The 27,971-nt window shown below is 44.3% G+C and overlaps 1 protein-coding gene across 1 annotated transcript; it reads left to right on the forward strand.

The window, feature by feature from the left end:
* The first annotated feature begins 13,638 nt into the window (after nt 1-13,638).
* Nucleotides 13,639-27,926, forward strand: LOC147228648 (beta-2-glycoprotein 1-like). Its single transcript, XM_086156227.1, has 8 exons — nt 13,639-13,732; nt 14,150-14,323; nt 17,878-17,974; nt 24,209-24,285; nt 24,487-24,675; nt 26,346-26,525; nt 26,734-26,931; nt 27,795-27,926. The coding sequence occupies exons 1-8, from the start codon at nt 13,657-13,659 to the stop codon at nt 27,857-27,859; spliced, it is 1,056 nt and encodes a 351-aa protein (XP_086012353.1). The 5' UTR covers nt 13,639-13,656; the 3' UTR covers nt 27,860-27,926.
* The last annotated feature ends 45 nt before the right edge of the window (nt 27,927-27,971 follow it).

Raw genomic sequence — 27,971 nt, forward strand, 5'->3', positions numbered from 1 at the left:
GTCTCATAGTTTTAAAGAGGCTTTCCGTGATTTGTTGTGGTAAACCTCATATTACATCCATGACACAATTATTTTGTGTTTTTCAAGAATATTTAGTACCATTTTGATGTATTATCATTATTTGTAATAATAATAATAATAATAATATTTTTTCCTGCTCGAATAGGACCTGCCAAACTGTAGGTCCAGAGGAAGACCAAAGAGAAGATTTATGGATGTAGTGAGAGAGGACATGAAGGTAGTGAGTTTGAGAGAGGAGGATACAGAGAATTGGGTTAGATGGAGAAGGTTGATTTGCTGTGACGACCCCTGAAGGGAAAAGCTGAAAAGAAGAAGAAGAAGAAGAAGAAGAAGAAGAAGAAGAAGAAGAAGGAGAAGAATCCTTCCTGGGGAAATTCATACTCTGCAATTAACCCATCATGGATGAACCATGAGCAGTCGGCGGCCATCTACCAGTGCCAGGGGAGCAGTTCGGGTTTCAGTGTCTTGCTCAACAACATTTTGACACACTGTGAGGAGCCGGGAATCGAGCCGGGAAACAAACCATTCGTTTGTTTATCCGCTTTGCTACTTCTAACTACATTTTCATATATACAAGCTTTTTGAGACCAGGGCATTTACAGATCAAACTTTTTCAACGAACCATTCTGTCAACAGCATTCTGTCAGGAGAAGGAATGGAGCTATTGCTGACCATTTAAATTTCCGAAGAAAATTTAACGGATATTGGAAGAGGCTTAAATGAACCGTCTTTTAAAATGCTGAGTGTGGCATACTTTTTAGATGATAAAATTCAAAACATTTTAATGGAGTATAGCATTTTTTTTTTCTATTCATTTAATATGTTTACCTCTGCTAATTTCTCTTACATAATGCGGCACTCATCTAAAAGTCTTCACCGTCAATTTTATGTTGAAGACAAAGTTCCTTGTACTATAATTTGTATCTTCAGTTACTTGACGCTGTTCTACTGCACTTTCTTCATTTAATTCCGGATGATGTCATGCACAAATGTCTATTGTGGGAGGGACACGGTCGCCCCTCCCGGTGGAGAAATATTGGTCGAGGGCATCATCATGTGGTACAGAAGAGTTTTGCAATAATCAAATTTGTGAAATCTACCTCTTTTGGAGTGCGCGCACACACGGACACACACATTTGAAGGGAACCCCGTCTCGGAGGACTAATGGGCAAAAATGCGCCATAATATGCTATGTAATAATCAAAATAAGAATTTCATTTAAAAAAAAAAAGAGTGGAAAGTTGCTTGTCGATAAGCACAACTTCCTAAGGACACGCAGCTATGTTCTTGCCACATCTTTTCTGATGCATTTGATGCATTTAGCCTGCCCAATCTGGTAAAAGGGTTGCTGCTAGTTTTAAACAGAGACTAAAACCACTGCCCTGCTTACAGTTTTCTTTCACAAGCAGACAAAAGGCACTTGGGAAAAAGTGAGGACAGCTCAAAGAAACACCATAGTCATCTGTGCAACCCTTCCAATTCGAACATGAGAGAGGTGAGAGAGGAGGATAACACTGGAGAGAAAAGTCAAATTGAGATGTGAAATTAAGAAGAACAGGAGTCAGCCAAAGACACCGGAGGTGCTGGATGTTCTCCTGCGAAAATGTAAAAAAACGGCTCCACATATACTGTCTCGTTGCGACTAACATTCATTCCTCTCTTCACCAGCGCATACCTCCACCTCTCTAGAATTTCCTCAACCTGTTCCTGCTCTCACTGTAGATCACAATGTCATCTGCAAATGTCATGGTACATGGTGATTCCTGTCTAACCTCATCTGTCAGCCTGTACATCACCACTGCAAACAAGAAGCGTCTCAGAGCTGATCCTTGATGGAGTCCCACCTCCACCTTGAACATCTCTGTTATCCCTAAAGCACACCGCACCACTGTCTGAGAGCTAGCATACATGTCCTGCACCAGTCTGACATGCTCCTCTGCAACTGCAGATTTCCTCATACAATACCAGAGTTTCTCTTTTAGCACCCTGTCATATGCATTTTCTAGGTCTACAAAAACACAATGCAGCTCCTTCTGGCCTTCTCTGTACCTCTCAACTAGCATTCTCAAAGCAAATACTTTATCTGTAGTATTCTTTCTAGGTATAAAGCCATACCGTTGTTCACAAATGCTGACTTCTGCTCTCACTCTGGTTTCCACTACTCTTTCCCATAACTTCATTGTATGGCTTATCAACTTTATCCTTGTATAGTTGCTGCAATTCTGCACACCCCCCCCTTATTCTTAAAAATGGGCACCATCACACTTCATCTCCATTCTTCAGGCATCTTCTCAGGATCTAAGATCCCATTTAACATAGTCAGAAACTCTACAGCTGCCTTTCCTAGACACTTCCATATCTCCACAGGTATATCAGCAGGGCCCACTGCCTTTCTACTCTTCATCCTCTTCAATGCCTCCCTCATTTCACTTTTACTAATCTTTGCTACTTTGTGGTCTACAATAGTCACCTCTTCTGCCCATGCTTCTCTTTCGTTTCTCATGGTCATCAGCTCCTCAAAGTACTCCTTCCATCATCCCATCACTCTTCCAGCATGTGTCAATACATTTCCCTCTAGCCTTAATCATCTGGACCTGTTGTACATCCTATCCATCTCTCTGTTCACCAACCTGTATAGATCATTCTCTCCCTCCTTACCGTCCAACCGAGCATACAGGTCATCATAAGCCCTTTGTTTTGCCTTTGCTACCTCTGTCTTTACCTTATGCTGTATCTCCTGTACTCCTGTCTGTTCTCTTCAGTCCTCTCAGTATCCCACTTCTTCTTTGCTAACCACTTTCTCTGTATATATTCCTGCACTTCCTCATTCCACCACAGAGTCTCTTTATCTACTTTCCTTCCAGATTACACACCAAGTACTCTCCTTCCTGTCTCCCTGATAACACTAGCTGTTGTTTTCCAATCATCTGGAAGCTCTCCCTGACCACCCAGAGCCTTTCTCAACTCCTCCCTGAAAACTATACAAAGCTCCTCCCTTTTCAGCTTCCACCACTTTCTCTTCTGCTCTGCCTTTGTCCTCTTCATCTTCCTTGTCACCAGAGTCATCCTACAAACCTGCATGCTATGCTGTCTGGCTACACTCTCACCTACAACCACTTTGCAGTCACTGATCTCTTTCAGGTTACCTTGTCTATACAAGATGTAGTCTACCTGCGTGCTCCTACCTCCGCTCTTATAAGTTACCCTATGTTCCTTTCTTTTCTGGAAAAAAGTGTTCACAATAACCATATCCATCCTTTTTGCAAAGTCTACCACCATCTGTCCCTCTGCATTCCTATCCTGTAACCAAATCTGACCATCACTTTTTCATCCCCTCTATTGCCTGCATCAACATGCCCTTTGAAGTCTGCTCCAATTACCACTCTCTCTCATCTCTGGTGATATTCTGCATCACCTCATCTGGCTCAGTCCAGAACTTCTCCTCTAACTCACATCCCACCTGCGGGGAATAGCCAATAATAACATTGAGCATTACACCTTCAATTTCCAGTTTCAGACTCATAAGTCTATCTAATATTCTTTTCACCTCCAGAATGTTCTTAACAAATTCCTCCTTCAAGATAACTTCTACCCATTTCTCTTCTTGTCAGTACCATGATAGTACAACTTAAAGCCTGCTCCTAAGCTTCTAGCCTTATTACTTTTCCACCAGGTTTGCTAAGCTCACGGTATATCCACCTTCCTTCTCTGCATCATGTCGACTGACTCTCTTCCTTCTCCTGTCATAGTACCAATATTCAAAGTCCTGACTCTCAGTTCCAGACTCTTGCCTTTCCTCTTTTCTTTCAGCTTCCGAACATGCCTTCCTCCTCTCCTTCTTTGACCTACAGTAGCCCATTTTCCCTTGCTTCCCTGTAGGTCATCGGTACCAAGGATGGTCGTTGGTAACCTGAGCCTCGACCGATCCGGTATTATCTGGTTACTATGGCTGATTCGCATGTTTGTTTTGTGGCTAACACCCTTCCTGACACAACCCTCTGCAATTATCTGGGTTTAGGACCAGCTCAGGAGACACTGGCCTGTGCCTCCCCAAGGCTAGCTCAGGAAGACACCCTCCATGCCGTCCTGAGGCTGCATTCCCCGTCGGGGAATCGAACCCCAGTCTTCCATGTGACAGGCGGAAGTATAGTCCACTATAATAGGGAGGAGATTGCGGAATTGCAGCAACTATAGGGGGATAAAGTTGATGAGCCATACAATGAAGTTATGGGAAAGAGTAGTGGAAACTAGACTGAGAGCAGAAGTCAGCACTTGTGAACAGCAGTATGGCTTCATGACTAGATAGATTACTAAAGAAACAATATTTGCTTTTTGAACGCTGAAACAAAAGTACACAGAGGGAGCTGAATTGTGTTTTTGTAGACCTAGAAAAGCATATGAAAGGGTGCCAAGAAAGGAACTTTGGTATTGTATAAGAAAGTCTAGAGTAGCAGCGAAGTATGTTAGACTGGTGCAGGACATGTATGCTAGCTGTGAGACAGTGGTGTGCTGTCAGGGTAACAGAGAAGTTCATGGTGCAGGTGGGACTCCATCAGTGATCACCTCTGAGCCCCTTCTTGTTTGCAGCGGGGATGAAAAGGCTGAGAGATGAGGTTAGACAAGAATCACCACAGACCATGATGTTTGCAGATGACATTGTGATCTGTAGTGAGAGCATGAACAGGGTGAGGAAAATCTAGAGAGGTGGAGGTATGCGCTGGAAAAGAGAGGAATGAATGTTAGTCGCACCAAGACAGAGTATATGTGTGTGAATGAGAGGGACCCGGGTGGAACGATGAGGTTCTCTCCAAAACATCTACCATGTGCTGTTCCTCTGATGGACTCATTCCTGATCCTATCCATCCTGGTCCTTCCCAAAGAGAACCTCAACATCTTCATCTCTGCAACCTCTAGTTCTGCCTCCTGTCTTTTGGTCATTGTAACAGTTTCTAGGCCATACAGAATCACTGGTCTCATCTTTGTCTTGTCCACCTTTCCTTTTATTCTGGCTGATAGTCTTCTATCACATAGTACCCCTGACACTTTTCTCCACCCATTCCAACCTGCTTGGACCCGTCTCTTCACCTCTTTTCACACTCTCCGTTGCTCTGGACTGTTGACCCCTCTTCTTCTTCTTTCGGCTTTTCCCGTTAGGGGTCGTCACAGCGAGTCAACTTTCTCCATCTAACCCTATTCTCTGTATCTTCCTCTCTCACACCAGCTACCTTCATATCCTCTCTCACTACGTCCATAAATCTTCTCTTTGGTCTTCCTCGAGACCTCTTGCCTGGCAGCTCCAATTCCAGCATCCGTCTACCAATATATTCACTATCTCTTCTCTGTACATGACCGAACCATCTCAGTCTGGCTTCTCTGACCTTCTCTCCAAAACATCGAACATGTGCCGTCCCTCTGATAGACTCATTCCTGATCCTCTCCATCCTGGTCACTCCCAAAGAGAACCTCAACATCTTCATCTCTGCAACCTCTAGTTCTGTCTGCTGTCTTTTGGTCATTGGAACAGTTTCTAGTCCATACATCATCGTTGGTCTCACCACTGTCTTGTACACCTTTCCTTTTATTCTGGCCAATAGTCTTCTATCACATAGTACCCCTGACACTTTTCTCCACCCATTCCAACCTGCTTGGATCCGTCTCTTCACCTCTTTTCCGCACTCTCCGTTGCTCTGGACTGTTGACCCTAAGTACCTGAAATCCTCCAGCTTCTTGATCTCCACTCCCTGTAGCCTCACCGTTCCACCCGAGTTCCTCTTGTTCACACACATATATTCTGTCTTGCTGCGACTAACTTTCATTCCTCTCCTTTCCAGAGCATACCTCCACCTCTCTAGATTTTCCTCTACCTGTTGTCTGCTCTCACTACAGATCACAATGTCATCCGCAAACATCATGGTCCATGGGGATTCCTGTCTAACCTCATCTGTCAGCCTATCCATCACCATTGCAAACAAGAAGGGGCTCAGAGCTAATCCCTGATGGAGTCCCACCTCCACCTTGAACTCCTCGGTTACCCCTACAGCACACCGTACCAGTGTCTCACAGCTAGCATACATGTCCTGCACCAGTCAAACATACTTCACTGCCACTCCAGACTTCCTCATACAATACCAGAGCTCCTCTCTTGGCACCCTGTCATATGCTTTTTCTAGGTCTACAAAAACGCAATGTAACTCCCTCTGGCCTTCTCTGTACTTTTCTATTAGCATTCTCGAAGCAAATACTGCATCTGTAGTACTCTTCCTGGGCATGAAGCCATACTGCTGTTCACAAATGCTGACTTCTGCTCTCAGTCTAGTTTCCACTACTCTTTCCCATAACTTCATTGTATGGCTTATCAACTTTATCCCTCTGTAGTTGCCACAATTCTGCACATCCCCTTTATTCTTAAAAATAGGCACCATCACACATTGTCTCCATTCTTCAGGCATCTTCTCACTCTCTAAGATCCTGTTGAATAATCTAGTCAGAAAATCTACCGCTGCCTCTCCTAGATACTTCCACACCTCCACAGGTATATCATCAGGACCAACTGCTCTTCCACTCTTCATCCTCTTCAATGCCTTCCTCACTTCACTTTTACTCATTTTTGCTACTTTGTGGTCTACGATAATCACCTCTTTTACCCTTGCCTCTTTCATTTTCCACATTCATCAGTTCTTCAAAGTACTCTTTCCATCTTCCCATCACTCTTCTAGCATCTGTCAATACATTTCCCTCTCTGTCCTTTATCACCCGGACCTGTTGTACATCCTTTCCATCTTTATCTCTCTGTTTCGCCAACCTGTATAGATCATTCTCACCCTCCTTACTATCCAACCGAGCATACAAGTCATCATAAGCCCTTTGTTTTTTCTTTGCTACCTCTATCTTTACCTTTCGCCGCACCTCCCTGAACTCCTGTTTGTTCTCTTCAGTCCTCTCAGTATCTCACTTCTTCTTCGCTAACCGCTTTCTCTGTATACACTCCTGCACTTCCTCATTCCACCACCAAGTCTCCTTATCTACTTTCCTTCCAGATGACACACCAAGTACTCTTCTACCTGTCTCCCTGATAACACTAGCTGTAGTTGTCCAATCATCTGGAAGCTCACCCTGACCACCCAGACCCTTTCTCAATTCCTCCCTGGAAACCATGCAACACTCCTCCTTTTTCAGCTTCCACCATTTTGTCCTCTGCTCTGCCTTTGTCCTCTTCATCTTCCTTGTCACCAGAGTCATCCTACAAACCACCATCCTATGCTGTCTGGCTACATTCTCACCTACAACCACTTTGCAGTCACTGATCTCTTTCAGGTTACCTTGTCTATACAAGATGTAGTCTACCTGCGTGCTCCTACCTCCGCTCTTATAAGTTACCCTATGTTCCTGTTTTTTCTGGAAAAAGGTATTCACTACAGCCATTGCCATCCTTTTTGCAAAATCTACCACCATCTGTCCCTCTGCATTCCTATCCTGGATACCAAATCTGCCCATCACTTCTTCATCCCCTCTATTGCCTTCACCAACATGTCCATTGAAGTCTGCACCAATGACCACTCTCTCATTTCTGGGAATATTCTGCATCACTTCATCTAACTCATTCCAGAACTTCTCCTTCTCTTCAGATTCACATCCCACCTGTGGGGCATAGCCACTAACAACATTGAGCATCACACCTTCAATTTCCAGTTTCAGACTCATAAGTCTATCCGACATTCTTTTCACCTCTCGGACGTTCCTAACAAACTCCTCCTTCAAGATAACTCCTACTCCATTTCTCTTCTTGTCAGTACCACAATAGTACAACTTAAAGCCTGCTCCTAAGCTTCTAGCCTTACTACCTTTCCACCTGGTCTCCTGGACACACAGTATATCCACCCTCCTTCTCTGCATCATGTCGACCAACTCTCTACCTTTCCCTGTCATAGTCCCAACATTCAAAGTCCCTACTCTCAGTCCCAGGCTCTTTCCTTTCCTCCTCTCTCTCTGCTTCCGAACACGCACTCCTCCTCTTCTTCTTGTTCTTGTTCTTCGACCCACAGTAGCCCAATTTCCATTAGCACCCTGTAGGTCATCAGTTCCAATGGCGGTCGTTGTTAACCCGGTCCGCGACCGATCCGGTATGGTATAGTTTTGGTTGTCTCGCATATTTGGTTTTGGCAAAAGTTTTACGCCGGATGCCCTTCCTGACGCAACCCTCTGCATTTATCCGGGCTTGGGACCGGCACAGGGAGACACTGCTCCGTGCCCCCCCAAGGCAGGCTTGGAGAGGCACGGGCCAGTGCCGCCCTGAGGCTGCATTCTGGACTGTTGACCCCAAGTACCTGAAATCCTCCAGCTTCTTGATCTTGTGTTTTTGTCACAATGTTGTTTCAATAAAATAAACAGACCATTCAAAAAAAGCAAAGTTTCTATTTTGTATATTTTTCATTCCCTTATTTTCATGTCTCTTACTTAATTGAGCTCAACAAAAATGATAAATATGTGGTTATCCAGCATCAAGCAATGCAGAATATTCACAAAAAAAAAAAAAAAAAACAAGAACATTCAAGCTTTCAAGAGGAAAATCAAAGTCAGAAGCAATGAAGTTACAATTACCCTTGATCCGGTGAAATCCATGTAAAACTGATTCACATTTCTTTCTCCCCCCTCCCCTCAGAGCTGCTCCTCTGATAAACTGCATTCAACTCCCAGCATTAGGGCTGCCACATTATTAGCATACTGGACAGACCACATTCCATGGCAGGGGGATCAAATGATCCCGTTGCGTCACCAAAGGCATATGGATCAAATGATCCATCCTTAGTCCTTCTAGTGCTAGAGGAAGGCCAAAGAGAAGGTTTATGGATGTTGTGAGAGAGGTTATGAAGGTAGGTGGTGTGAGAGAGGAGGATGAACAGAATAGGGTTATATGGAGAAGGTTGATCCGCTGTGGTGATCCCTGAAGGGAGAAGCCGAGAAGAGAAGAAGAATCAATCACTTCAGACTTTTCCTTACATTACAAATAGATTATTCCTTTCTTAAATCAAGAAATTTAGCTTTCAAAAGAAACCATATATAATACATTAGTATTATTCAATCTCTGGGTCTTGTTCACAAGTGAGGGGAAAATGGAGCAGATCATCAGCTGGTTCGGTGTAATGTTAGCCATAATGCGGACTTCTCATCAGTCCATGTTGGTGAAGAATGATCTGAGACAACATACAAAGCTCTCAATTTCCTGGTCAATCTAAATTCATACCCTAACCTATGGTCACAAGCTGTTGGTAGTGACTGAAAGAACCAGATCACGGATGCAAGCGGCTGAAATGAGTATTCAATATATATATATATATATATATATATATATATATATATATATATATATATATATATATATATATATATATATATATATATATATATATATATATATATATATATATCAGTAGTGGTGGGGCATCAGGGCCTGCAAGGCCTTCTCTGCTGGCCAAAGAAAATGTCTGAATCACAAACGTTAATTATATTTTGTCCATGAATACTTGCAAAGTAATTCCAAATGGTCTGCTCACTTCCTTTCATGGCTTTTCTCCTGGTTGTGCTGCTTCCAGACACGCATTTTCATATTAAAGCATTTAGCCAATCACATTTCAGCCATCATATGTTGACAGGCAGGGTCAAAGTCTAAGAAATCTGCCTGGGGGGCTGCACAATCAGTTCTGAAAGCCCTTTTCAGAAAAAATAAGTGTTTATGACGCTGTTGCTTCAACCAATCAGATTTTGAGTTGGTGACATCAAAGCCTTCCAGCAGGCTACAGCGTATTCACACGCTCAGATTGCATAGTCGGAGAGTGGACAAGTGAATAAGCGAGGAGAAGCACACTAGCAAGCTGCAAACAGAAATATAGTTAGGTTTGTTTAATATTGGTATTGTCAACCCGCAATAGCTGCAGGAGGCGAAGAAACGAATTTAGTAACTAATATATTGTTAAAGCGATTTTCTTTTTGAAGAAAAGTTGGACATAGTAAGGAAAGGTCGGGTAACTCCTAAGCTAACGAACCTGTCACAACCAGGAAAAGGATTTGTCCAACATTTTCAAGCCACGAACTACGACCGGTACCCCTGGCTCACAGGCTCCGAGATACACTGCAAATTTTATTGCTGGGAGCGCTTGGAGCTGAATGACAGAATAATTCAACTCTTTTTAAGGAAAGAAAGGAGGATGGATTTTATCTACAAATGATCAGAATTTTTGGTGAGTAAAATGCTACTATATTTCTAAGTAATACTGCAAGTTTATAAGGTTATTATTGATGCATTTTATGTGTCACAGCTGTTTGCCTAAAGGCATTTATTGTGGCTACCATCTGTTTTTGTGGCTCCCACCACGGGACTTTGTTGTCCCGGTGTGTTCAGATTTCATTCAGGAAAAATGTCATAATGGTCAGGAACTGATCAAGCAAGAATTGTTTATTCTATGTCAGGAAATACACTTATGAGATATCCCATGCTAGAATGAATGTCACCCCGAGAGGGTTGTTCACCCCCTCTGCACATCCGCAGAGACTCGTCCAACGTATGTGCAGTTGAGGAGGTTCTGTCCCCGGGCCAAGGAGGCACAGTCATTTTATACCATCGCCTCAACAGTCTAGTTTACTTCCTAATAAGGACTTGTTATACACACTCTTGGAATTTGGGCACTTGTGGTGCCGGGCCGCGCCTCGGACAAAGCCACGGGGTGCGCGATCGATCACGCGCGGGGGATGTCAGCGGGAGAGTACAGAGTTGGGCATCCCTTTGTCGTCACGTGATGCGCTCCCGCGAGTGTATTTTAACACTACACGAGTTATCCATCTGCGATGCACTTCTCTTTATACCGCATTTCTGCATAATAAGATATTTTCTAATAGCCATAAACCAATATATATATATCAGTGACGTGGGGTGAGGTTCATGGCTGGTGAGGCACTGACGTCATCAGTCAGATTTACAAACATGAACCGGATGAAGAGTGGAAAAGCAGTTGGTCCTGATGATATACCTGTGGAGATGTGGAAGTGTCTAGGAGAGGCAGCGGTAGATTTTCTGACTAGATTATTCAACAGGATCTTAGAGAGTGAGAAGAGGAATGGAGACGAAGTGTGATGGTGCTTATTTTTAAGAATAAAGGGGATGTGCAGAATTGTGGCAACTATAGAGGGATAAAGTTGATGAGCCATACAATGAAGTTATGGGAAAGAGTAGTGGAAACTAGACTGAGAGCAGAAGTCAGCATTTGTGAACAGCAGTATGGCTTTATGCCTAGGAAGAGTACTACAGATGCAGTATTTGCGTTGAGAGAAGGCCGGAGGTGGCTGTATTGTGTTTTTGTAGATCTAGAAAATGCATATGGCAGGGTGCCAAGAGAGGAGCTCTGGTATTGTATGAGGAAGTCTGGAGTGGCAGAGAAGTATGTTTGACTGGTGCAGGACATGTATGCTAGCTGTGAGACACTGGTACGGTGTGCTGTAGGGGTAACCGAGGAGTTCAAGGTGGAGGTGGGACTCCATCAGGGATCAGCTCTGAGCCCCTTCTTGTTTGCAATGGTGATGGATAGGCTGACAGATGGGGTTAGACAGGAATCCCCATGGACCATGATGTTTGCGGATAACATTGTGATCTGTCGTGAGAGCAGACAACAGGTAGAGGAAAACCTAGAGAGGTGGAGGTATGCTCTGGAAAGGAGAGGAATGAAAGTTAGTTGCAGCAAGACAGAATATATGTGTATGAATGAGGGGAACTCGGGTGGAACGGTGAGGCTACAGGGAGTGGAGATCAAGAAGCTGGAGGATTTCAGGTACTATGTGATAGAAGACTATCACCCAGAATAAAAGGATAGGTGTACAGGACAGTTGTGAGACCAGCGATGATGTATGGACTAAAAACTGTTACAATGACCAAAAGACAGGAGGCAGAACTAGAGGTTGCAGAGATGAAGATGTTGAGGTTCTCTTTGGGAGTGACCAGGATGGATAGGATCAGGAATGAGTCCATCAGAGGAACAGCTCATGTTAGATGTTTTGGAGAGAGGGTCAGAGAAGCCAGACTGAGATGGTTCGGTCATGTACAGAGGAGGGATAGAGAATATATTGGTAGACAGATGCCGGAATTGAAGCTGCCAGGCAAGAGGTCTCGAGGAAGACCAAAGAGAAGATTTATGGACGTAGTGAGAGAGGATATGAAGGTAGTTGGTGTGAGAGAGGAGGATACAGAGAATAGGGTTAGATGGAGAGAGTTGACCCGCTGTGGCGACTCCTGACGGGAAACGCCGAAAGAAGAAGAAGAAGAAGAACCCTACAGAGTAGCTTATTCACCATTTTATTGACAGCAGTTAACGTGTTTTGTTTAAAATATCATATCAACATTCTTTACATATACAAACTGTAGCATAGAAAAAAAGCACAAAAAAAACGTCATTATCTCTTACCTTTACTCATAAATGAAGTCCATGCGGCGCTGAGTGGTTTTCCTTTACCTTAGCATTGTGGATGCTGATGTTGAATCTTTGCTGTTCATTCAAATCTATCCTGGACTTCTCCAATGTTTTTAGTGCAATTTGACTTTGAATGTGAGTGGCCGACCGCTCTTGTTTGATTGTCAGAAGTTGAGAAAAGAATGCAGGAAAAGCAGAAAAGGCGCTCCCTTAGTGGACATCCAGACAGCCAGCCTTTTTGTGTGTAACACTCCGTTTGAACAGACCGAGTCTTCCGTCTCCTCGTCAGAAGCAAATCCGTTAGCGCCGGCGTCGGTCTCCCCTTACTTATTATCTTCTGCTTCGACTGAAAGTCCAGTTTAGATAATTCTCTCAGTTTAGCTATGTAATCCTCCATTTTGGAAATAAAGCCAGCAAGAGGAAGAATACCTGGATGGCTGCACTTCACTTGCTAACTGTTTACAGTAGCTTGCTATTGCAAATTCTATCATTCTTCAGCCGAGTAGTAAAAAGGATCCCTGGGATCAGAGGTGCCCCCCACCATGAGGCCCCGTCACTGCGTGCCTCACTTAGTGTGTCTTCGCTGCCGCTTTATGATCGCTCGGCACAAGAAACACGTTATAGTTGTTGACGAAAAAAGTTTTTACACATCAGCTAAAGTATGGAAATTTAGTTCATATATTAGTGCTTGAAGTGTTTGAAAATTTTAATAGTGACATCCACAGAGACAGCAATACGGTCTCAGCCGCATAGCATGTCAGCGCAGTTATCCATAGTGGGCTCTGCTGGCTAGGGGTGGGCGGATCGATCCAAATATCGATATTATTGATACTAAGCAAATACTTGGATCGGATCGATACTATTGTCCTGGGATCGATACTTCGCTCTTCCACCAATTTCCTCACCTCACACCTCACACTACTGACTGAAACATAGCATGAAATATAGTATGATATAAAACCAATGATATAAAACCATGAACATCATTGTCTCAGAAAGCGTCTTTTGATTTATATGAACAATCAAATGGTAGTATGACTACAAAAAAGGACCAACAGAAATGACAATCTGCCATGAAAAGTTACATCACCCAACTCTTATCTGATTACTTGAAAAGAAGCCCAAAGAGCAACAGGGCAGATAGAGAGTAAACATACAAATCAGAGACCACAAGAAACAGCAGATGACAAGGATGGCTTCCATGCTGACTTTATTGCTCCTGTTATTTTTTACCACTGTGACAGCAGAACATGACAACGGTATTTGCTTCCTTATGCTAATTAGATATCAGATTGCTTGTATCAAAATGTAGTCAAATAGTAAAATATATAAGTTTTTGCTCACCAGTAAATGTGACTGTAATATACAATATTTTCACTGATTTGAGAAACTGGTTCAGATTCTCCTTGAAAATAGTGCAACAAAAGTTTTGCTCTTCTTAAAATTATACAGTTTCACTAAGATGAAAGCGCTTGTCAGTGGAATTTATTGTCATTTTGTAATAGTTTACAATTGACACTTTCAAAATACCATTACATAAATGTTGCTGAAGTTGATTTTTGTCTTTCCCTGCACTGAATGAGGATTCATTTGTTCTACAACATTTTTTTATTCAACTTACGTTATCATTCATTCAAAGCACACAATTTCTCATCAGATTTCATTTGTTCCCACAGTATGTTTGAGGCCAGAGCTGGCAGACATTGCACTGGTTGGGCTCCAAAGGTACTTTAACCCCGGAGCAACATTATCACTGGCCTGCAGACAGGGATACACCTCAATTTTCGGCCCCCGCAAAATTGTTTGTTCTGCTGAAGGAGAATGGTCAAAAACCAAATTCAAATGCATACGTGAGTCTCAGTTATTCTTCTTACAAATGCTGACAGAATTTTACACCACATACAGTATCATTGTAATTCATATTTTGAAATATATGTGCTAAGTCAAGATATAATTTCTTTGAGTAATACAGATCTACAATACACTGAATCATGAAAATAAGATTTGAAGTTGTTTTTGTTAGTTTGTTTTTCTCATGTAAAACAATACATAGGGAAGAACAAATTGTGTATGGGTATGGGTATTGTGTATGGGTATGCTGGGCTTCTGTATTCGGACATTTATTTCTTGTTCGATAGTCTGTGCTTAATATATATACACATTCCTGTTATTTCCTCTTGTTAAAGTGTAGCCAGGTTGCACAAGTAGATCCCAATCTGACTGGTATGAATTCATTTGGTGTTTCGATTGAAACCCCCCACAGTCCATTCAAACTGAAGAAGCCTCTCAGATGAGGTGAAAACATCTTTGTTTCAGACCTCTAGACACTGGGTAGTTGGTTTCTTCATATTTATTGAAGAAAACAGCAAAGCAGTTGCTCCTTCCCTACACAGCAACTTGATACAGGGATTCAAGGAGTCTATTTGGTACCTTAGGACTAGTCTCTGGGTTTTTTTTTTTTTGTTTGTTTCGCTTTCTTTAAAAAAAAAGGAGCAAGGCAAGTGGAATGGATTAGCCAAAACACAGGACAGGTGTAGGCACTCGAACAGTGAGCCCTAATTAGCTGAGACCAGGACCTGGGCTATGGCTGGCAAGTGGGTGCGGGCAGCCTGCAGGAACTCGCCTATGTATATGTAGCCTTGGGGGTATTTTCTGGAGCTGGGATCTCTGTAGCAGCCTATGTCAGTTCACCTGTGAGGGCCCACTGTACAGGGCTAACCACCATATGAGATAGTATGGTGTGGGGACAGGTAGACTCACTGCTTTTGCACCCAGGGCAGTAGAGGATGTTAAAGTCAAAGCAGGCAAGGAATACCTGCTGAGCTTGAAGGACCTTAGATATTCCTGATTCTTGTGGAATAGCACAATGAAAGGGTGGGTGGCCCCTTCCAGCCAATTGCACCAGTTCTCATGGGCTACTTTAATGGCCAACAGCTCACGGTCCCTCACACTAGGTTTGCTCCGCCTTACTCCATTTCCATGGGTAGTATGCGCAGGACTGAAGGAAGATGGGTCTGTTGGAGGGGCCCTGTGATAAGACCACCCCAACACCCAGTGGCAGTGGCATCCACTTCCACAACAAGAAGTCAACATGGGTTTGGTAATCTCAGCAAGTGGGTGGTGTTGAAGCCTGTTTCAGGAAGTCCAGTGTAGTGGTCCCCTCTGATGTCTGAACTGGGGTCTATTTTGGAGCAGGGAGGTCAGTGGGGTGGCAAGTCAGCCCACATAAGCCATAAGCCAACTGGAGAACTTGTAAAATCCAAGAAAGCACAGGAGCTCCTATACACTACAAGGCTTGGACTAGTGTACTACCACCTAAATCCATGCTGACTCCTTGAATGGCAATCCAGTAACCCAAAAATTCCACTTTAATGTAGTCAAATTGGCACTTCTCTGCCTTGAGAAGTGATTCCAGCAAGAACGGAAAGCACTTGGTGCCAAAGATGACAGTGGTCCGATATTGAGTAAATCAAGACATTGTGGTGCAATGAGGAAAGATGGAGCTGCCCACACCTTGTTCTTACAAATGTCAGGGCAGACAAACTTTGAACTCACCAACTTCACAGATGTCCCAACTCCCAGGTGTGAGAGGGAGTGAACTGAGTCAAAAATACAACAGCGCCAGGCCACTGGAACCACTTGGGCAGGACTGCTTTCCTGCAGAGGCACAGCCTCCAGTTTGAGGCCAGTGCACATTGATTTCAGGGCGAGGACATCTGGGTCGCCGAGCTGGTCGGCGTCTATATCCAAGAAATCCACCCCGATGTACACGGCACACACACACACACACACACACACACACACACACACACACACACACACACACGATAGGGTTGGCCTTGCCAGCCACCTGCATAATGTTCGGCATGAACTCCAAGATGGCGGCAAGGTGGCGCTGCTTGCGAGTAGACCATTGCTCAGTCACTTTGGACATGTCAAACATTAGTGGTTTGTGATCCACATAAGCTGTAAAGGAGTGGCCTTCCAGCAGGAACTGTAAGTGATACATTGCTAGATGCAGGGCCAACAACTCCCTATCAAAAACTACTTGCGCTGCCACGCACTTGCCACATGTTGTTCAACAACAGCCCCAAAAACAATGTCAGATGCATCAGTTGTTAACGCTGATACCATGGGTGCGGGATGGGCAAGAATGGGCAACTGAGAGGCTTAGGCAATCAGACATCACAGTAGGCAGAGTACTACTCTGAGGGGAGCTCTGTGGAGCTGTAGACCCCAATGCAGAACCTCACTAGATTCCCGCAGTGTGAAGCATTAGCCAGGGACAATCAAGGATGATATCTGCGAGTGTCCGACCTGTCACCAGAGGGGATGCCATAAGTTGGGCAGGCTGACCTTCTTCCCTTGAGGTGTTTGGCATGTGGCAGTAACATGCTCCTGGCCCACACAGTATAGACATAGCCTCGAAGCTATGTGGCGGTTCTTCTCCACGGCCATAAGCGTTTACTTGCATGGACTCCTCCGGTGTGGTCTAGTATGCAGCCTATTAGTGGGGAGGAGCAATCTTGCTAAACACACCAGTGATGTGTGTCCCGAATGGACAACTGGATGAATTTATCCAGGCCAAGATAATCTTCATAGGTCAAGAGTTGCAGCCAAAGACCCGGATCCAGATCTCAGTGATACGTGGTTAGGAGAGTGCGTTCGTGCTCAGAATATGGAACTTGGAGTAGTCTGTGATGCTGGACGCCCTCCGTTAGAGATGGTTGGTTTTGAATGGAGTCATCTACGACAGGCAAACATGTCTCTTGAATATTTGATGAAGTCGTCCATCTCCAGGACACTTCCCATGTCGACAAATGCTTTCTGCCAATTGAAGTGCCCTTCAAGTGAGCAGAGTTGTTATATATGCTATCTTGGCTCACTCCGTCAGGAACTTACACACTGCATCTTCAGCTCCAGAGAACATTGTGGGAGGAATTTATTGCGGGAGGAATTTAACCCAGAATACAGAGAGGGAGGACTCATGGGGCTTATAGAGTGGCAAACTGTAGCTTGGTCCGTGGAATCTCCGCCCACAGTTCAGTGAAGGGTGTCTGTTTGAAAGCTTTTGGCCCCTTGGTTTTCATTAGCAGTTTTGTCTTCTGTTATGAACTTCCAGACACTCAGAGTAGTTCCTTTCCTCCTATTTATTGAAGGTTCTACAGTACCTTCTACAATGAAGGTTTGACAATCTTCAAAGGAAAAGGATCAAGTCCAATTGCTACGGGACGAAGATTTAGACGAGAATTAACCACAACATGGATGACTCAGAACCTCCACAGAATTAAATTGTTGAACACTAATACAACAGATATATATGCTGTAGTGTATTTGAATTAAGCAAATTTAGAAAATCATTGAAAAACAATACTGCCACTCTCAACTGTATTGTCTCTTCTAGCAATACATTGTCCCTATCCTGATCTGCTGGCCAATGGAGAGATGGACTATGAGGATACTGTGTACCAGAGTACAATCAACTATACATGTCATACAGGGTAAAGTAGGAAAATATTGAGGCCTGAGGCTGCATTACACACACATATGACATACATTGTACTTCTTCTTCTTCTTCTTCTTCTTTCGGCTTTTCCCGTCAGGGGTCGCCACAGCGAGTCAACTAACCCTATTCTCTGAATCCTCCTCTCTCACACCAACTGTCTTCATATCCTCTCTCACTATGTCCATAAATCTTCTCTTTGGTCTTCCTCGAGACCTCTTGCCTAGCAGCTCCAACTCCAGCATCCGTCTACCAATATATTCACTGTCCCTTCTCTGTACATGACCGAACTATCTCAGTCTGGCTTCTCTGACCTCTCCAAAACATCGAACATGTGCCGTCCCTCTGATGGACTCATTCCTGATCCTATCCATCCTGGTCACTCCCAAAGACAACCTCAACATCTTTATCTCTGCAACCTCTAGTTCTGGCTGCTGTCCTTTGGTCATTGTAACAGTTTCTAGTCCATACATCATCGCTGGTCTCACCACTGTCTTGTACACCTTTCCTTTTATTCTGGCCGATAGTCTTCTATTACATAGTACCCCTGACACTTTTCTCCACCCATTCCAACCTGCTTGGACCCGTCTCTTCACCTCTTTTCCGCACTCTCTGTTGCTCTGGACTGTTGACCCTAAGTACCTGAAATCCTCCAGCTTCTTGATCTCCACTCCCTGTAGCCTCACCATTCCACCCGAGTTCCTCTCATTCGCACACATATATTCTGTCTTGCTGCGACTAACTTTCATTTCTCTCCTTCCCAGAGCATACCTCCACCTCTCTCGATTTTCCTCTACCTGTTTTCTGCTCTCACTACGGATCACAATGTCATCCGCAAACATCATGGTCCATGGGGATTCCTGTCTAACCTCATCTGTCAGCCTGTCCATCACCATTGCGAACAAGAAGGGGCTCAGAGCTGATCCCTGATGGAGTCCCACCTCCACCTTGAACTTCTCGGTTACCCCTACAGCACACCGTACCAGTGTCTCACAGCTAGCATACATGTCCTGCACCAGTCTAACATACTTCTCTGCCACTCCAGACTTCCTCATACAATACCAGAGCTCCTCTCTTGGCACCCTGCCATATGCATTTTCTAGGTCTACAAAAACACAATGCAGCTCCCTCTGGCCTTCTCTGTACTTTTCTATTAGCATTCTCAACGCAAATACTGCATCTGTAGTACTCTTCCTAGGCATAAAGCCATACTGCTGTTCACAAATGCTGACTTCTGCTCTCAGTCTAGTTTCCACTACTCTTTCCCATAACTTCATTGTATGGCTCATCAACTTTATCCCTCTATAGTTGCCACAATTCTGCACATCTCCTTTATTCTTAAAAATAGGCACCATCACATTTTGTCTCCATTCTTCAGGCATCTTCTCACTCTCTAAGATCCTGTTGAATAATCTAGTCAGAAAATCTACCGCTGCCTCTCCTAGACACTTCCACACCTCCACAGGTATATCATCAGGACCAACTGCCTTTCCACTCTTCATCCTCTTCAATGCCTTCCTCACTTCACTTTTACTAATTTCTGCAACTTTGTGGTCTACAATAGTCACCTCTTCTACCCTTGCCTCTCTTTCATTTTCCACATTCATCAGCTCTTCAAAGTGCTCTTTCCATCTTCCCGTCACTCCTCTAGCATCTGTCAACACATTCCCCTCCCTGTCCTTAATCACCTGGACCTGCTGCACATCCTTTCCATCTCTATCTCTCTGTTTCGCCAACCTGTATAGTGTGTAAATACATCTACTAATGCACCTGGAAACATCCTCAGTGATTTTCCTGGGATCATTGGGTGTTTCGGGTCTTTCAACATCCTACACCCTCATCCAGGTGACCCAGCCAGGGCTGATCAGGCCCCGGCTTGTGTCCAGTTGGCACGCTAGCTACCATGACTCCATGGCTCTCCTCTCTTGAGCCACAGCCATCTTGAGGCCCTCTCTGCCGCTTCGGTGGTATTGCAGATGGCTCTTCTCCTATGCTGCCCGACGATGCCCAACCCAGAGCACTGGCATAGGACCGGGCCGCAAATCCCCTGCAGCCCACTTCCACTGGAAGGCATTTTGCCCTCCATCCTGCTTGCTGGCACTCCCTGACCAGTCCCGTGTACTTGGAGAGCCTCCTCTCAAAAGCCTCTTCCAGGCGGTCCTCCCATGGGACGGTCAACTCCAGCATTATCACTTGCTTGGTGGCCTCTGATACAAGGACAATGTCAGGACGGAGGGTGGTGGTTGCAATATGGCTAGGGAACTTAAGCTGTTTTCCAAGGTCCACTAGCAGCTGCCAGTCTCTTGCAGATGTCAGGATGCCTGCTGATGTTCTTTTGGCTGTGGCCGCCTGCTCCCCAGCCCTGACAAAGCCAATGGAGTTCTTGGCAGGGCGGAACTGCTTTGCCCAAACCAACCCTGTGCTGAGTGCCTCAGCGATGGTCTTCAGGACTTGGTCATGCCTCCATCGGTAGCGCCCTTCTCCTAATGCTGTGGTGCAGCAGCTTAGGACGTGGTCTAAGGTGCCTCTCTTAGAACACAATGGGCAGGCTGGCGACTCCGCTAAGCCCCAAGTATGCAGGTTCGATGGACTGGGCAGCACATCGTACACTGCCTGGACAAGAAATTTGATGCGATGGGGCTCAGCTTTCCAGATCTCTGTCCAGGTAACTTTCCTCTCAAGCGCATTTTCCCATCTTGTCCCGGCTCCCTGCTGTCTCATGCCCACCGCCTTGCAAGATCTTGATTCCTCCACAGCTGCTCTTACCTCCTCTTGGACCAGGCGCCTCCTCTCCTTCCCCCTGGTGTTCATTTGGGGCGTTGGGAAGGAACCTAGGCCAGCTCGGCCCCGTGTGATGACTCCCACCAGAGTCCTACGGCGCAGCCTAGCTTCAGCTGTTTGTATAGCCTCTTCTGCCTTCCACTTCCTGCCTGTCCTTACCTGGATTCCAGCATTAGCCACCTTCGGATCGCTGGAATCCCTGTGCAGCACCACCTCTCTGGCTCTGGCTACCTTGAACTCCTCCTCCAAGGACTTGAAGGGCAGCTGCAGTTTGTTGTTGCGCCCATAGAGAGCTATGCTGCTCAGGCTCTTTGGTAAACCCCAGCCATCTCCGGAGGTGGCTACTGACTTTCCTCTCCAGAGTTTCTACTGTGGAGAGTGGGACGGCATAGATGAGGAGCGGCCACAGGATCCTGGGGGGGATGCCGTGCTGGTAGACCCAAGCCTTGAATTTTCCAGGTAGACTGGACTTGTCCACAGACTTCAACCAGACATCCAACTCAACGCAAGCTGTCTTTATGGATGCTGCATCTTTGAGAGAGCTGTCAAACATCTTGCCCAGACTCTTGACTGGCCTCTCTGAGATTGTAGGGATAGCTGCACCTGCAATGTTGAAGCGGAACTTGTCTTCTACCTTCCCTTTCCTGAGCACCATTGACCTAGATTTGGCAGGTTTGAAGCTCATCCTGGCCCACACCATCATCTTCTCCAGCCCCTTCAGAATCCACCGACATCCCGGAACTGATTCTGTGGTAACTGTTAGGTCATAAATGCCCTAATGGGTGGCTGTCGTTGTCCAGAGCTCATCAGGGGCCCTCTGCACTCTGGCTCAGCAGACTTGGTGAGCATATTCATGGCCAGGGAGAATAGCGTCACAGAGATGGTACAACCTGTGATGATGCCAATCTCCACCTTGTGCCAGCTGGATGAAATTGCTCCTGAAGAAACCCTCATGCTGAAGTTGTTGTAGTAGTCAGCGATGAGGTCTCTACATCTGCTCGGCACATGATGTTTCGCCACAGTGAGCTGGACTAACTTATGGGGTATGGAGCCGAATGCATTGGCCAGGTCGAGCCAAAACACTGACAAATTGCCCCCCAGCTCTCTAGCCTCCCGGATTAGCTGTGTCACTACCCCTGTATGCTCCACACAGCCTGGCATTCCTGACACGCCATCTTTCTGAACTGATGTGTTGATGTAGGTGTTTCTAGCCAGGTATGAGCCCAGTCTCTTGGCGATGGTGCTGAAGAAGATCTTTGATTCAACGCATAGGAGGGAGATGATGCGGAACTGATCAAGCCGGGTGGAGCCTTCTTTCTTCGGGATCCATACTCCTTCGGCCCATTGCCATTGCTCTGGTATCTTCCCCTTTCTCCAGAAGACTCTCAGAATTTTCCACAGATGCATAAGCAGTTTGGGACAGTTTTTGTACACTTTGTACGAAGTGCCGCTTGGTCCTGGAGCAGAGCATGCTCTGGCTTTATGGACAACCTCCTTGATTTCCATTAGCCTCAGCTCCGACATGTCAACTGCACCTCTGGTTCAGGGGGATCAATGAGGATGTCGCAGTCTCCCAGCTCCATTTCTCTTCTGGGGTTGCCGAACATCTGTGAGAGGTCTCAATCGATGTCTTCCCTTGAAGAGGTAAGTTTGCCATTGCGTTTCTGGCCTAGTAGGTCTTTTGTGAACTTGAAGGGGTTCTTGATAAAGGCCGTTCGTTTACGAGCCCTCTCACGTCGTTGCCTCCGATGCCACTCTGCTCGGCGTAGGACCCTTATCCTCTTCCGGTGGATGGCCATCAATTGGGTTAGGCCAGATTGCTCCTCCTCTCCTGCCTCCTTATACTGGCGCTTCAGCGCTCTCATCTCCCTTCTGATGAGGTGGATCTGTTCTGTTCTGTGGTTCCTTGCGTAGGATGCTCCCGAGCTTTTCTTCTGGTCTTCGCCGAACCGTTCTACCGCTGTATAGATCATTCTCACCCTCCTTACTATCCAACCGAGCATACAAGTCATCATAAGCCCTTTGTTTTGCCTTTGCTACCTCTATCTTTACCATTCGCCATGTCTCCCTGAACTCCTGTCTGTTCTCTTCAGTCCTCTCAGTATCCCACTTCTTCTTCGCTAACCGCTTTCTCTGTATACACTCCTGCACTTCCTCATTCCACCACCAAGTCTCCTTATCTACTTTCCTTCCAGATGACACACCAAGTACTCTTCTACCTGCCTCCCTGATAACACTAGCTGTAGTTGTCCAATCATCTGGAAGCTCACCCTGACCACCCAGACCCTTTCTCAACTCCTCCCTGAAAACCTTGCAACATTCCTCCCTTTTCAGCTTCCACCATTTTGTCCTCTGCTCTGCCTTTGTCCTCTTCATCTTCCTTGTCACCAGAGTCATTCTACAAACCACCATCCTATGCTGTCTGGCTACACTCTCACCTACAACTACTTTGCAGTCACTGATCTGTTTTAGGTTACCTCGTCTATACAAGATGTAGTCTACTTGCGTGCTCCTACCTCCGCTCTTATAAGTTACCCTATGTTCCTGTTTTTTCTGGAAAAAGGTATTCACTACAGCCATTTCCATCCTTTTTGCAAAATCTACCACCATCTGTCCCTCTGTATTCCTATCCTGGATACCAAATCTGCCCATCACTTCTTCATCCCCTCTATTGCCTTCACCAACATGTCCATTGAAGTCTGCACCAATGACCACTCTCTCATTTCTGGGAATATTCTGCATCACTTCATCTAACTCATTCCAGAACTTCTCCTTCTCTTCAGATTCACATCCCACCTGTGGGGCATAGCCACTAACAACATTGAGCATCACACCTTCAATTTCCAGTTTCAGACTCATAAGTCTATCCGACATTCTTTTCACCTTTAGGACGTTCCTTACAAACTCCTCCTTCAAGATAACTCCTACTCCATTTCTCTTCTTGTCAGTACCATAATAGTACAACTTAAAGCCTGCTCCTAAGCTTCTAGCCTTACTACCTTTCCACCTGGTCTCCTGGACACACAGAATATCCACCTTCCTTCTCTGCATCATGTCGACCAACTCTCTATCTTTTCCTGTCATAGTCCCAATATTCAAAGTCCCTACTCTCAGTCCCAGACTCTTTCCTTTCCTCCTCTTTCTCTGCTTCCGAACACGCACTCCTCCTCTTCTTCTTGTTCTTGTTCTTCGACCCACAGTAGCCCAATTTCCATTAGTACCCTGTAGGTCATCAGTACCAATGGTTTGGTTTTGGCAAAAGTTTTACGCCGGATGCCCTTCCTGACACAACCCTCTGCATTTATCCGGGCTTGGGACCGGCACAGGGAGACACTGCTCCATGCCCCCCCAAGGCAGGCTTGGAGAGACATAGGCCAGTGCCGCCCTGTGGCTGCATTATGACATACATTGTACTGTATACAACAAAAACTGATTTGACTGTTCTGCACAGATACATCTTAAATGGAGCAAAGACCTCTGTATGTCTTGCCAATGGAACATGGAGCCCAGCAGTACCACGTTGCAACCGTATGTACCTTGCTTCCTGGGGAAAGGATAATAACTGCACATAATACACAAAAATATGAACTACCTTTTTCAACCTGAAACATGGCTGGTGTAACAAGTTCTGACAACAACAAAGTTTGGGTTCACCCCCATAATAAATTACCCTATTTATTCATTCCCTCAACCATTTACACACTTATATTATTCTGTCTTTTTTCACAGCTGTGTTATGTGGTCTTGCTCCAATCCCAACATTTGGGATGATAATTTATGACAAGAGGATCGAAGGAAACACCACTCAATATGGTGACAGTGGAACATATAAGTGCCTACCTCCGTATGTGCTTTTTGGACAGGCCAAAGCGGAGTGTACTGCTAGTGGCGAATGGACTGTGATACCGCAGTGTCGAGGTATTTGGTCAACAGGGAATACTTTAAAAATATAAAATCATATAAACAGAAAATTATGTTAGTTTTGTAAAGACTATGGCATTTCAGTAATTGCCGTACTTAATTTTGTTGTATTGTATGTATTGTGGCAAACCAGCATGTAATAAGTCAAGCAGACTCTAAGAGAGAGATTATAGATCTAAGACAGATTTTTATCACTCCTGCCACATAAACTCAGCTAGTGGCTTTTATTTAAAGGTAACTGCACTGTCGTAGAGTCAAATAGACACCATTACTCATAATTACACCAGATGAATAATTGCTCCACCTTCCCCTATCTAGCTCTACTCTGCTACTCTGCTAACCTGCATAAATCTATTTCTCCATCTTTACTTTCCAAGTTTGCATACAAGTTATCATAAGCCCTGAGTCTGCTCTCTTCAATCCCCTCAGTGTTCCACTTTTTCTTTGCTCAACTCAATCCATCCATCATCTACTGCTTATCTTGCAGTTAGGGTAGCAGGGATGCTCGTACCTATCTTAGCTGTCATAGGGAGGTGGGGTACACCCTAGACCAGTTGACAGTCTATCACAGGACCACATATCGAGACAAACAACAATTCACTCTCTTATTCACACATCTGGGCAAATTTTCCAGCGCATTCTATTTAACCTCATACTTGTTTTTGGACTATTGGAGGAAACTGGAGAACCGAGAGGAAACCCACACTAACACGGGGAGAACATACAAACTCCACACAGAAAGGCCCCCTGTGGGAATCAAACCAGGCTCCTTCGTGCTGTGAGGCAAAAGGTTTAACTAATGTGCCACCACGTTGCTCTCTTTGCTTAACTCTTTGTCTGTATATTTCTGCACTTTTTCATCCCACCATCAAGACTTCTTATCTACATTCCCTCCAGATGACATACCAAGTATTCTCCTAAATGTCTCCCTGTTTATCTGCAGTTGTCCAGTCATCTGGAAGCTCCTCCTAACCAACCAGTTTAATTTTTTAACTCCACCTTGAAGACCATACAACCCCCCCCCTTTTCAAACCCCACATTCATCCTCTACTCTGCCTGTGTCCTCTTCATCTTCCTTGTCACCAAAGTCATCCTACAACTGGCTACACTCTCACCTACCACTATTGTGCACTACAGTCACCGATCTCTTTCATCTTATACTGTCAGCTCTAGCTCAAGGTTGGCCCATTGAGTTTGGTAGACCCTTATCTCTGGCCCCTGCCATATCAGAGTTGTCAAATTTAGGCGCTGCTTCATTTGTAGCTAGCCTCCTAAGTGGGACAGAGTCCTGCTGGCTTCCTACTTTTGTCTCAGTTTCTGCGTAAACAGTTGGAGCCACTTTCCAGTGTTATCAACACCTTGAATCGTCATTATCTGCATTATCCTGCATCTGTATTATCTGGCCATAGTCTTGTCAGATGCTGGTTAAGTCCCACTTACCCCTTTCAGATTGGAGAGCAATTGTCTCTGACGTTTGTCCGTGATCAATCCAAACAAGCCTTCCACCTAGCAAACAATTTATGACCAATTATTAGTGGTTCTCAGATATTAGCAAGAAAGGATCACAATTAAGCAATTATGAATGTTTGCTAAACAGAGAAATAGAATAAGCCTGTTTATATTTTCATGTTATCACTGTATGCAACCAGCCCAACTATTCTTTACAGTGGTTACCTGCCCACCACCAAGAAACATTGAGGAAGGTTACATGTCCGTCAATCACCAGAAAGACTATGATTTTATGGAAACAGTGAAATATGGCTGCAACAGAGATTTTGTACTGGAAGGAACCTTCGAGATTGTTTGTCAGGAGGATGGGAAGTGGTCTGAAAAACCATCCTGTAAAGGTAGGCCAATATAAATTTGTGTAACATAATGTCATTAAATACTGTATTCCATATATGTTACCAGTGTTAGTTCTGAGTCCAGGTAATCAACCAATTTCACAACCAGCATTATTTTCTTTCAATGTGCTCTCAATGTACGACCGCAATGACCTCCAACTATATATGTATAATATGTCTATATTCTGTCTTTTTTCCCTCATAATTTCAGCTCCTTGCAGTTTTAACATACAAAGGGCAAGAATATTTTACAAAGGAAAAAAGATATGGATTCATGAACTAAGTCCTCAAAAAATCTTACATAATGAAATTGTATCATTCTACTGCAAGGACAAAGAAAGGGGCTGTGGTTATGCCATGCCAGCCCAGTGTACCAATGGGAACCTCATAATCCCTGAGTGCTTTGAAGGTAAAGCTCATTTCCTTGAAAATGAAAAAATATTGATGTGTAGACTAACTGAGATGTTTTGTTTTAGAAAATTATTTGAAATGTTTTTACACTCAAATTTGAAGCCTTGTGTCTTTTAAAAACAAACTCAGTGAATCAAAATAGCTAGTCCGTATGTGATTGAGCATGTCAATTTAAATAATTTGCCAACCTGTTTATCTTGGATAAGAATGGACAGTGAGATTCCAAGAATATAGCCCACTGAAGACAAATGGTTATAGTGAAATTCTAGACTAGTTCTCATACAATAATGGGGCAGTCAAAATCGCTGATTTTTTGTATTATTGATCTTGAGAGAACCTTCAAACATGCGTTTTTAATTTCTAGGAAATTTGACAGTATATTTATAGAGCCAGATATGTCAGCTAATTCAACAAATATTTTGCATTTTTAAACACTGTAACATATTTTGTCATATTTAAATAATGTGAAGCCCTATTAATCTTGCAATTTATTATCCATTATAAACCCTTTTAGCATAGATTTTTCAGATGTTGACCATGTGTCAGGCATCTTTAGCTATTAAATAACCTTTCCTATTCAGTTTTATTGCAATTACATCATATGTTTTTGTTATTTGCTTTAAAAATGTTATAACTTTTTAAAAGGAGGAACTGACATTCCTCCTTCCCGGAAAGGAAAAAAAAAATATACTGTATTCCCCAACCAGAATAGAGTAGTATTCAAAATGCATGATGTATTTGGAAAATAAGAAGACTCGAACTGTGTTTTTGTAAATTGAGAAATGATTAATGCTCATGGTTTCTTGATAATAAATGTAATCAGTGTAACCTGCTATGTGTTCATGTCTTCCTCTTTTCCAGAGCCCAGCAGTTCTGAATATAACCTCTTTTCAAGTTCACTTCCATCAGAAATAACACAGTGCTAACCATCCTCCTTTTTGAGAGGATGCCCTCCATGTAACATGTGTTGTTTATTCTTTGAAATTAAAGGATATTTTGTTTCCAAAGCTGTGGTCCTGTCATGGGTTACAGTAAAAT

Source organism: Fistularia commersonii, chromosome 12, assembly GCF_037954325.1.
Source record: "Fistularia commersonii isolate RoL2024-O1a breed Wild chromosome 12, RoL_Fcom_v1.0, whole genome shotgun sequence".
NCBI classification, from domain to species: domain Eukaryota; kingdom Metazoa; phylum Chordata; class Actinopteri; order Syngnathiformes; family Fistulariidae; genus Fistularia; species Fistularia commersonii.

Excerpts from the sequence above, each read along its gene's own strand:
- LOC147228648 (XM_086156227.1), top strand. The coding sequence starts at position 13,657 with ATGACAAGGATGGCTTCCATGCTGACTTTATTGCTCCTGTTATTTTTT. Across the intron at positions 13,733-14,149 it reads GACAGCAGAACATGACAACG|TATGTTTGAGGCCAGAGCTG; the intron begins GTATTTGCTTCC and ends TTGTTCCCACAG. Across the intron at positions 24,676-26,345 it reads TGTGATACCGCAGTGTCGAG|TGGTTACCTGCCCACCACCA; the intron begins GTATTTGGTCAA and ends TATTCTTTACAG.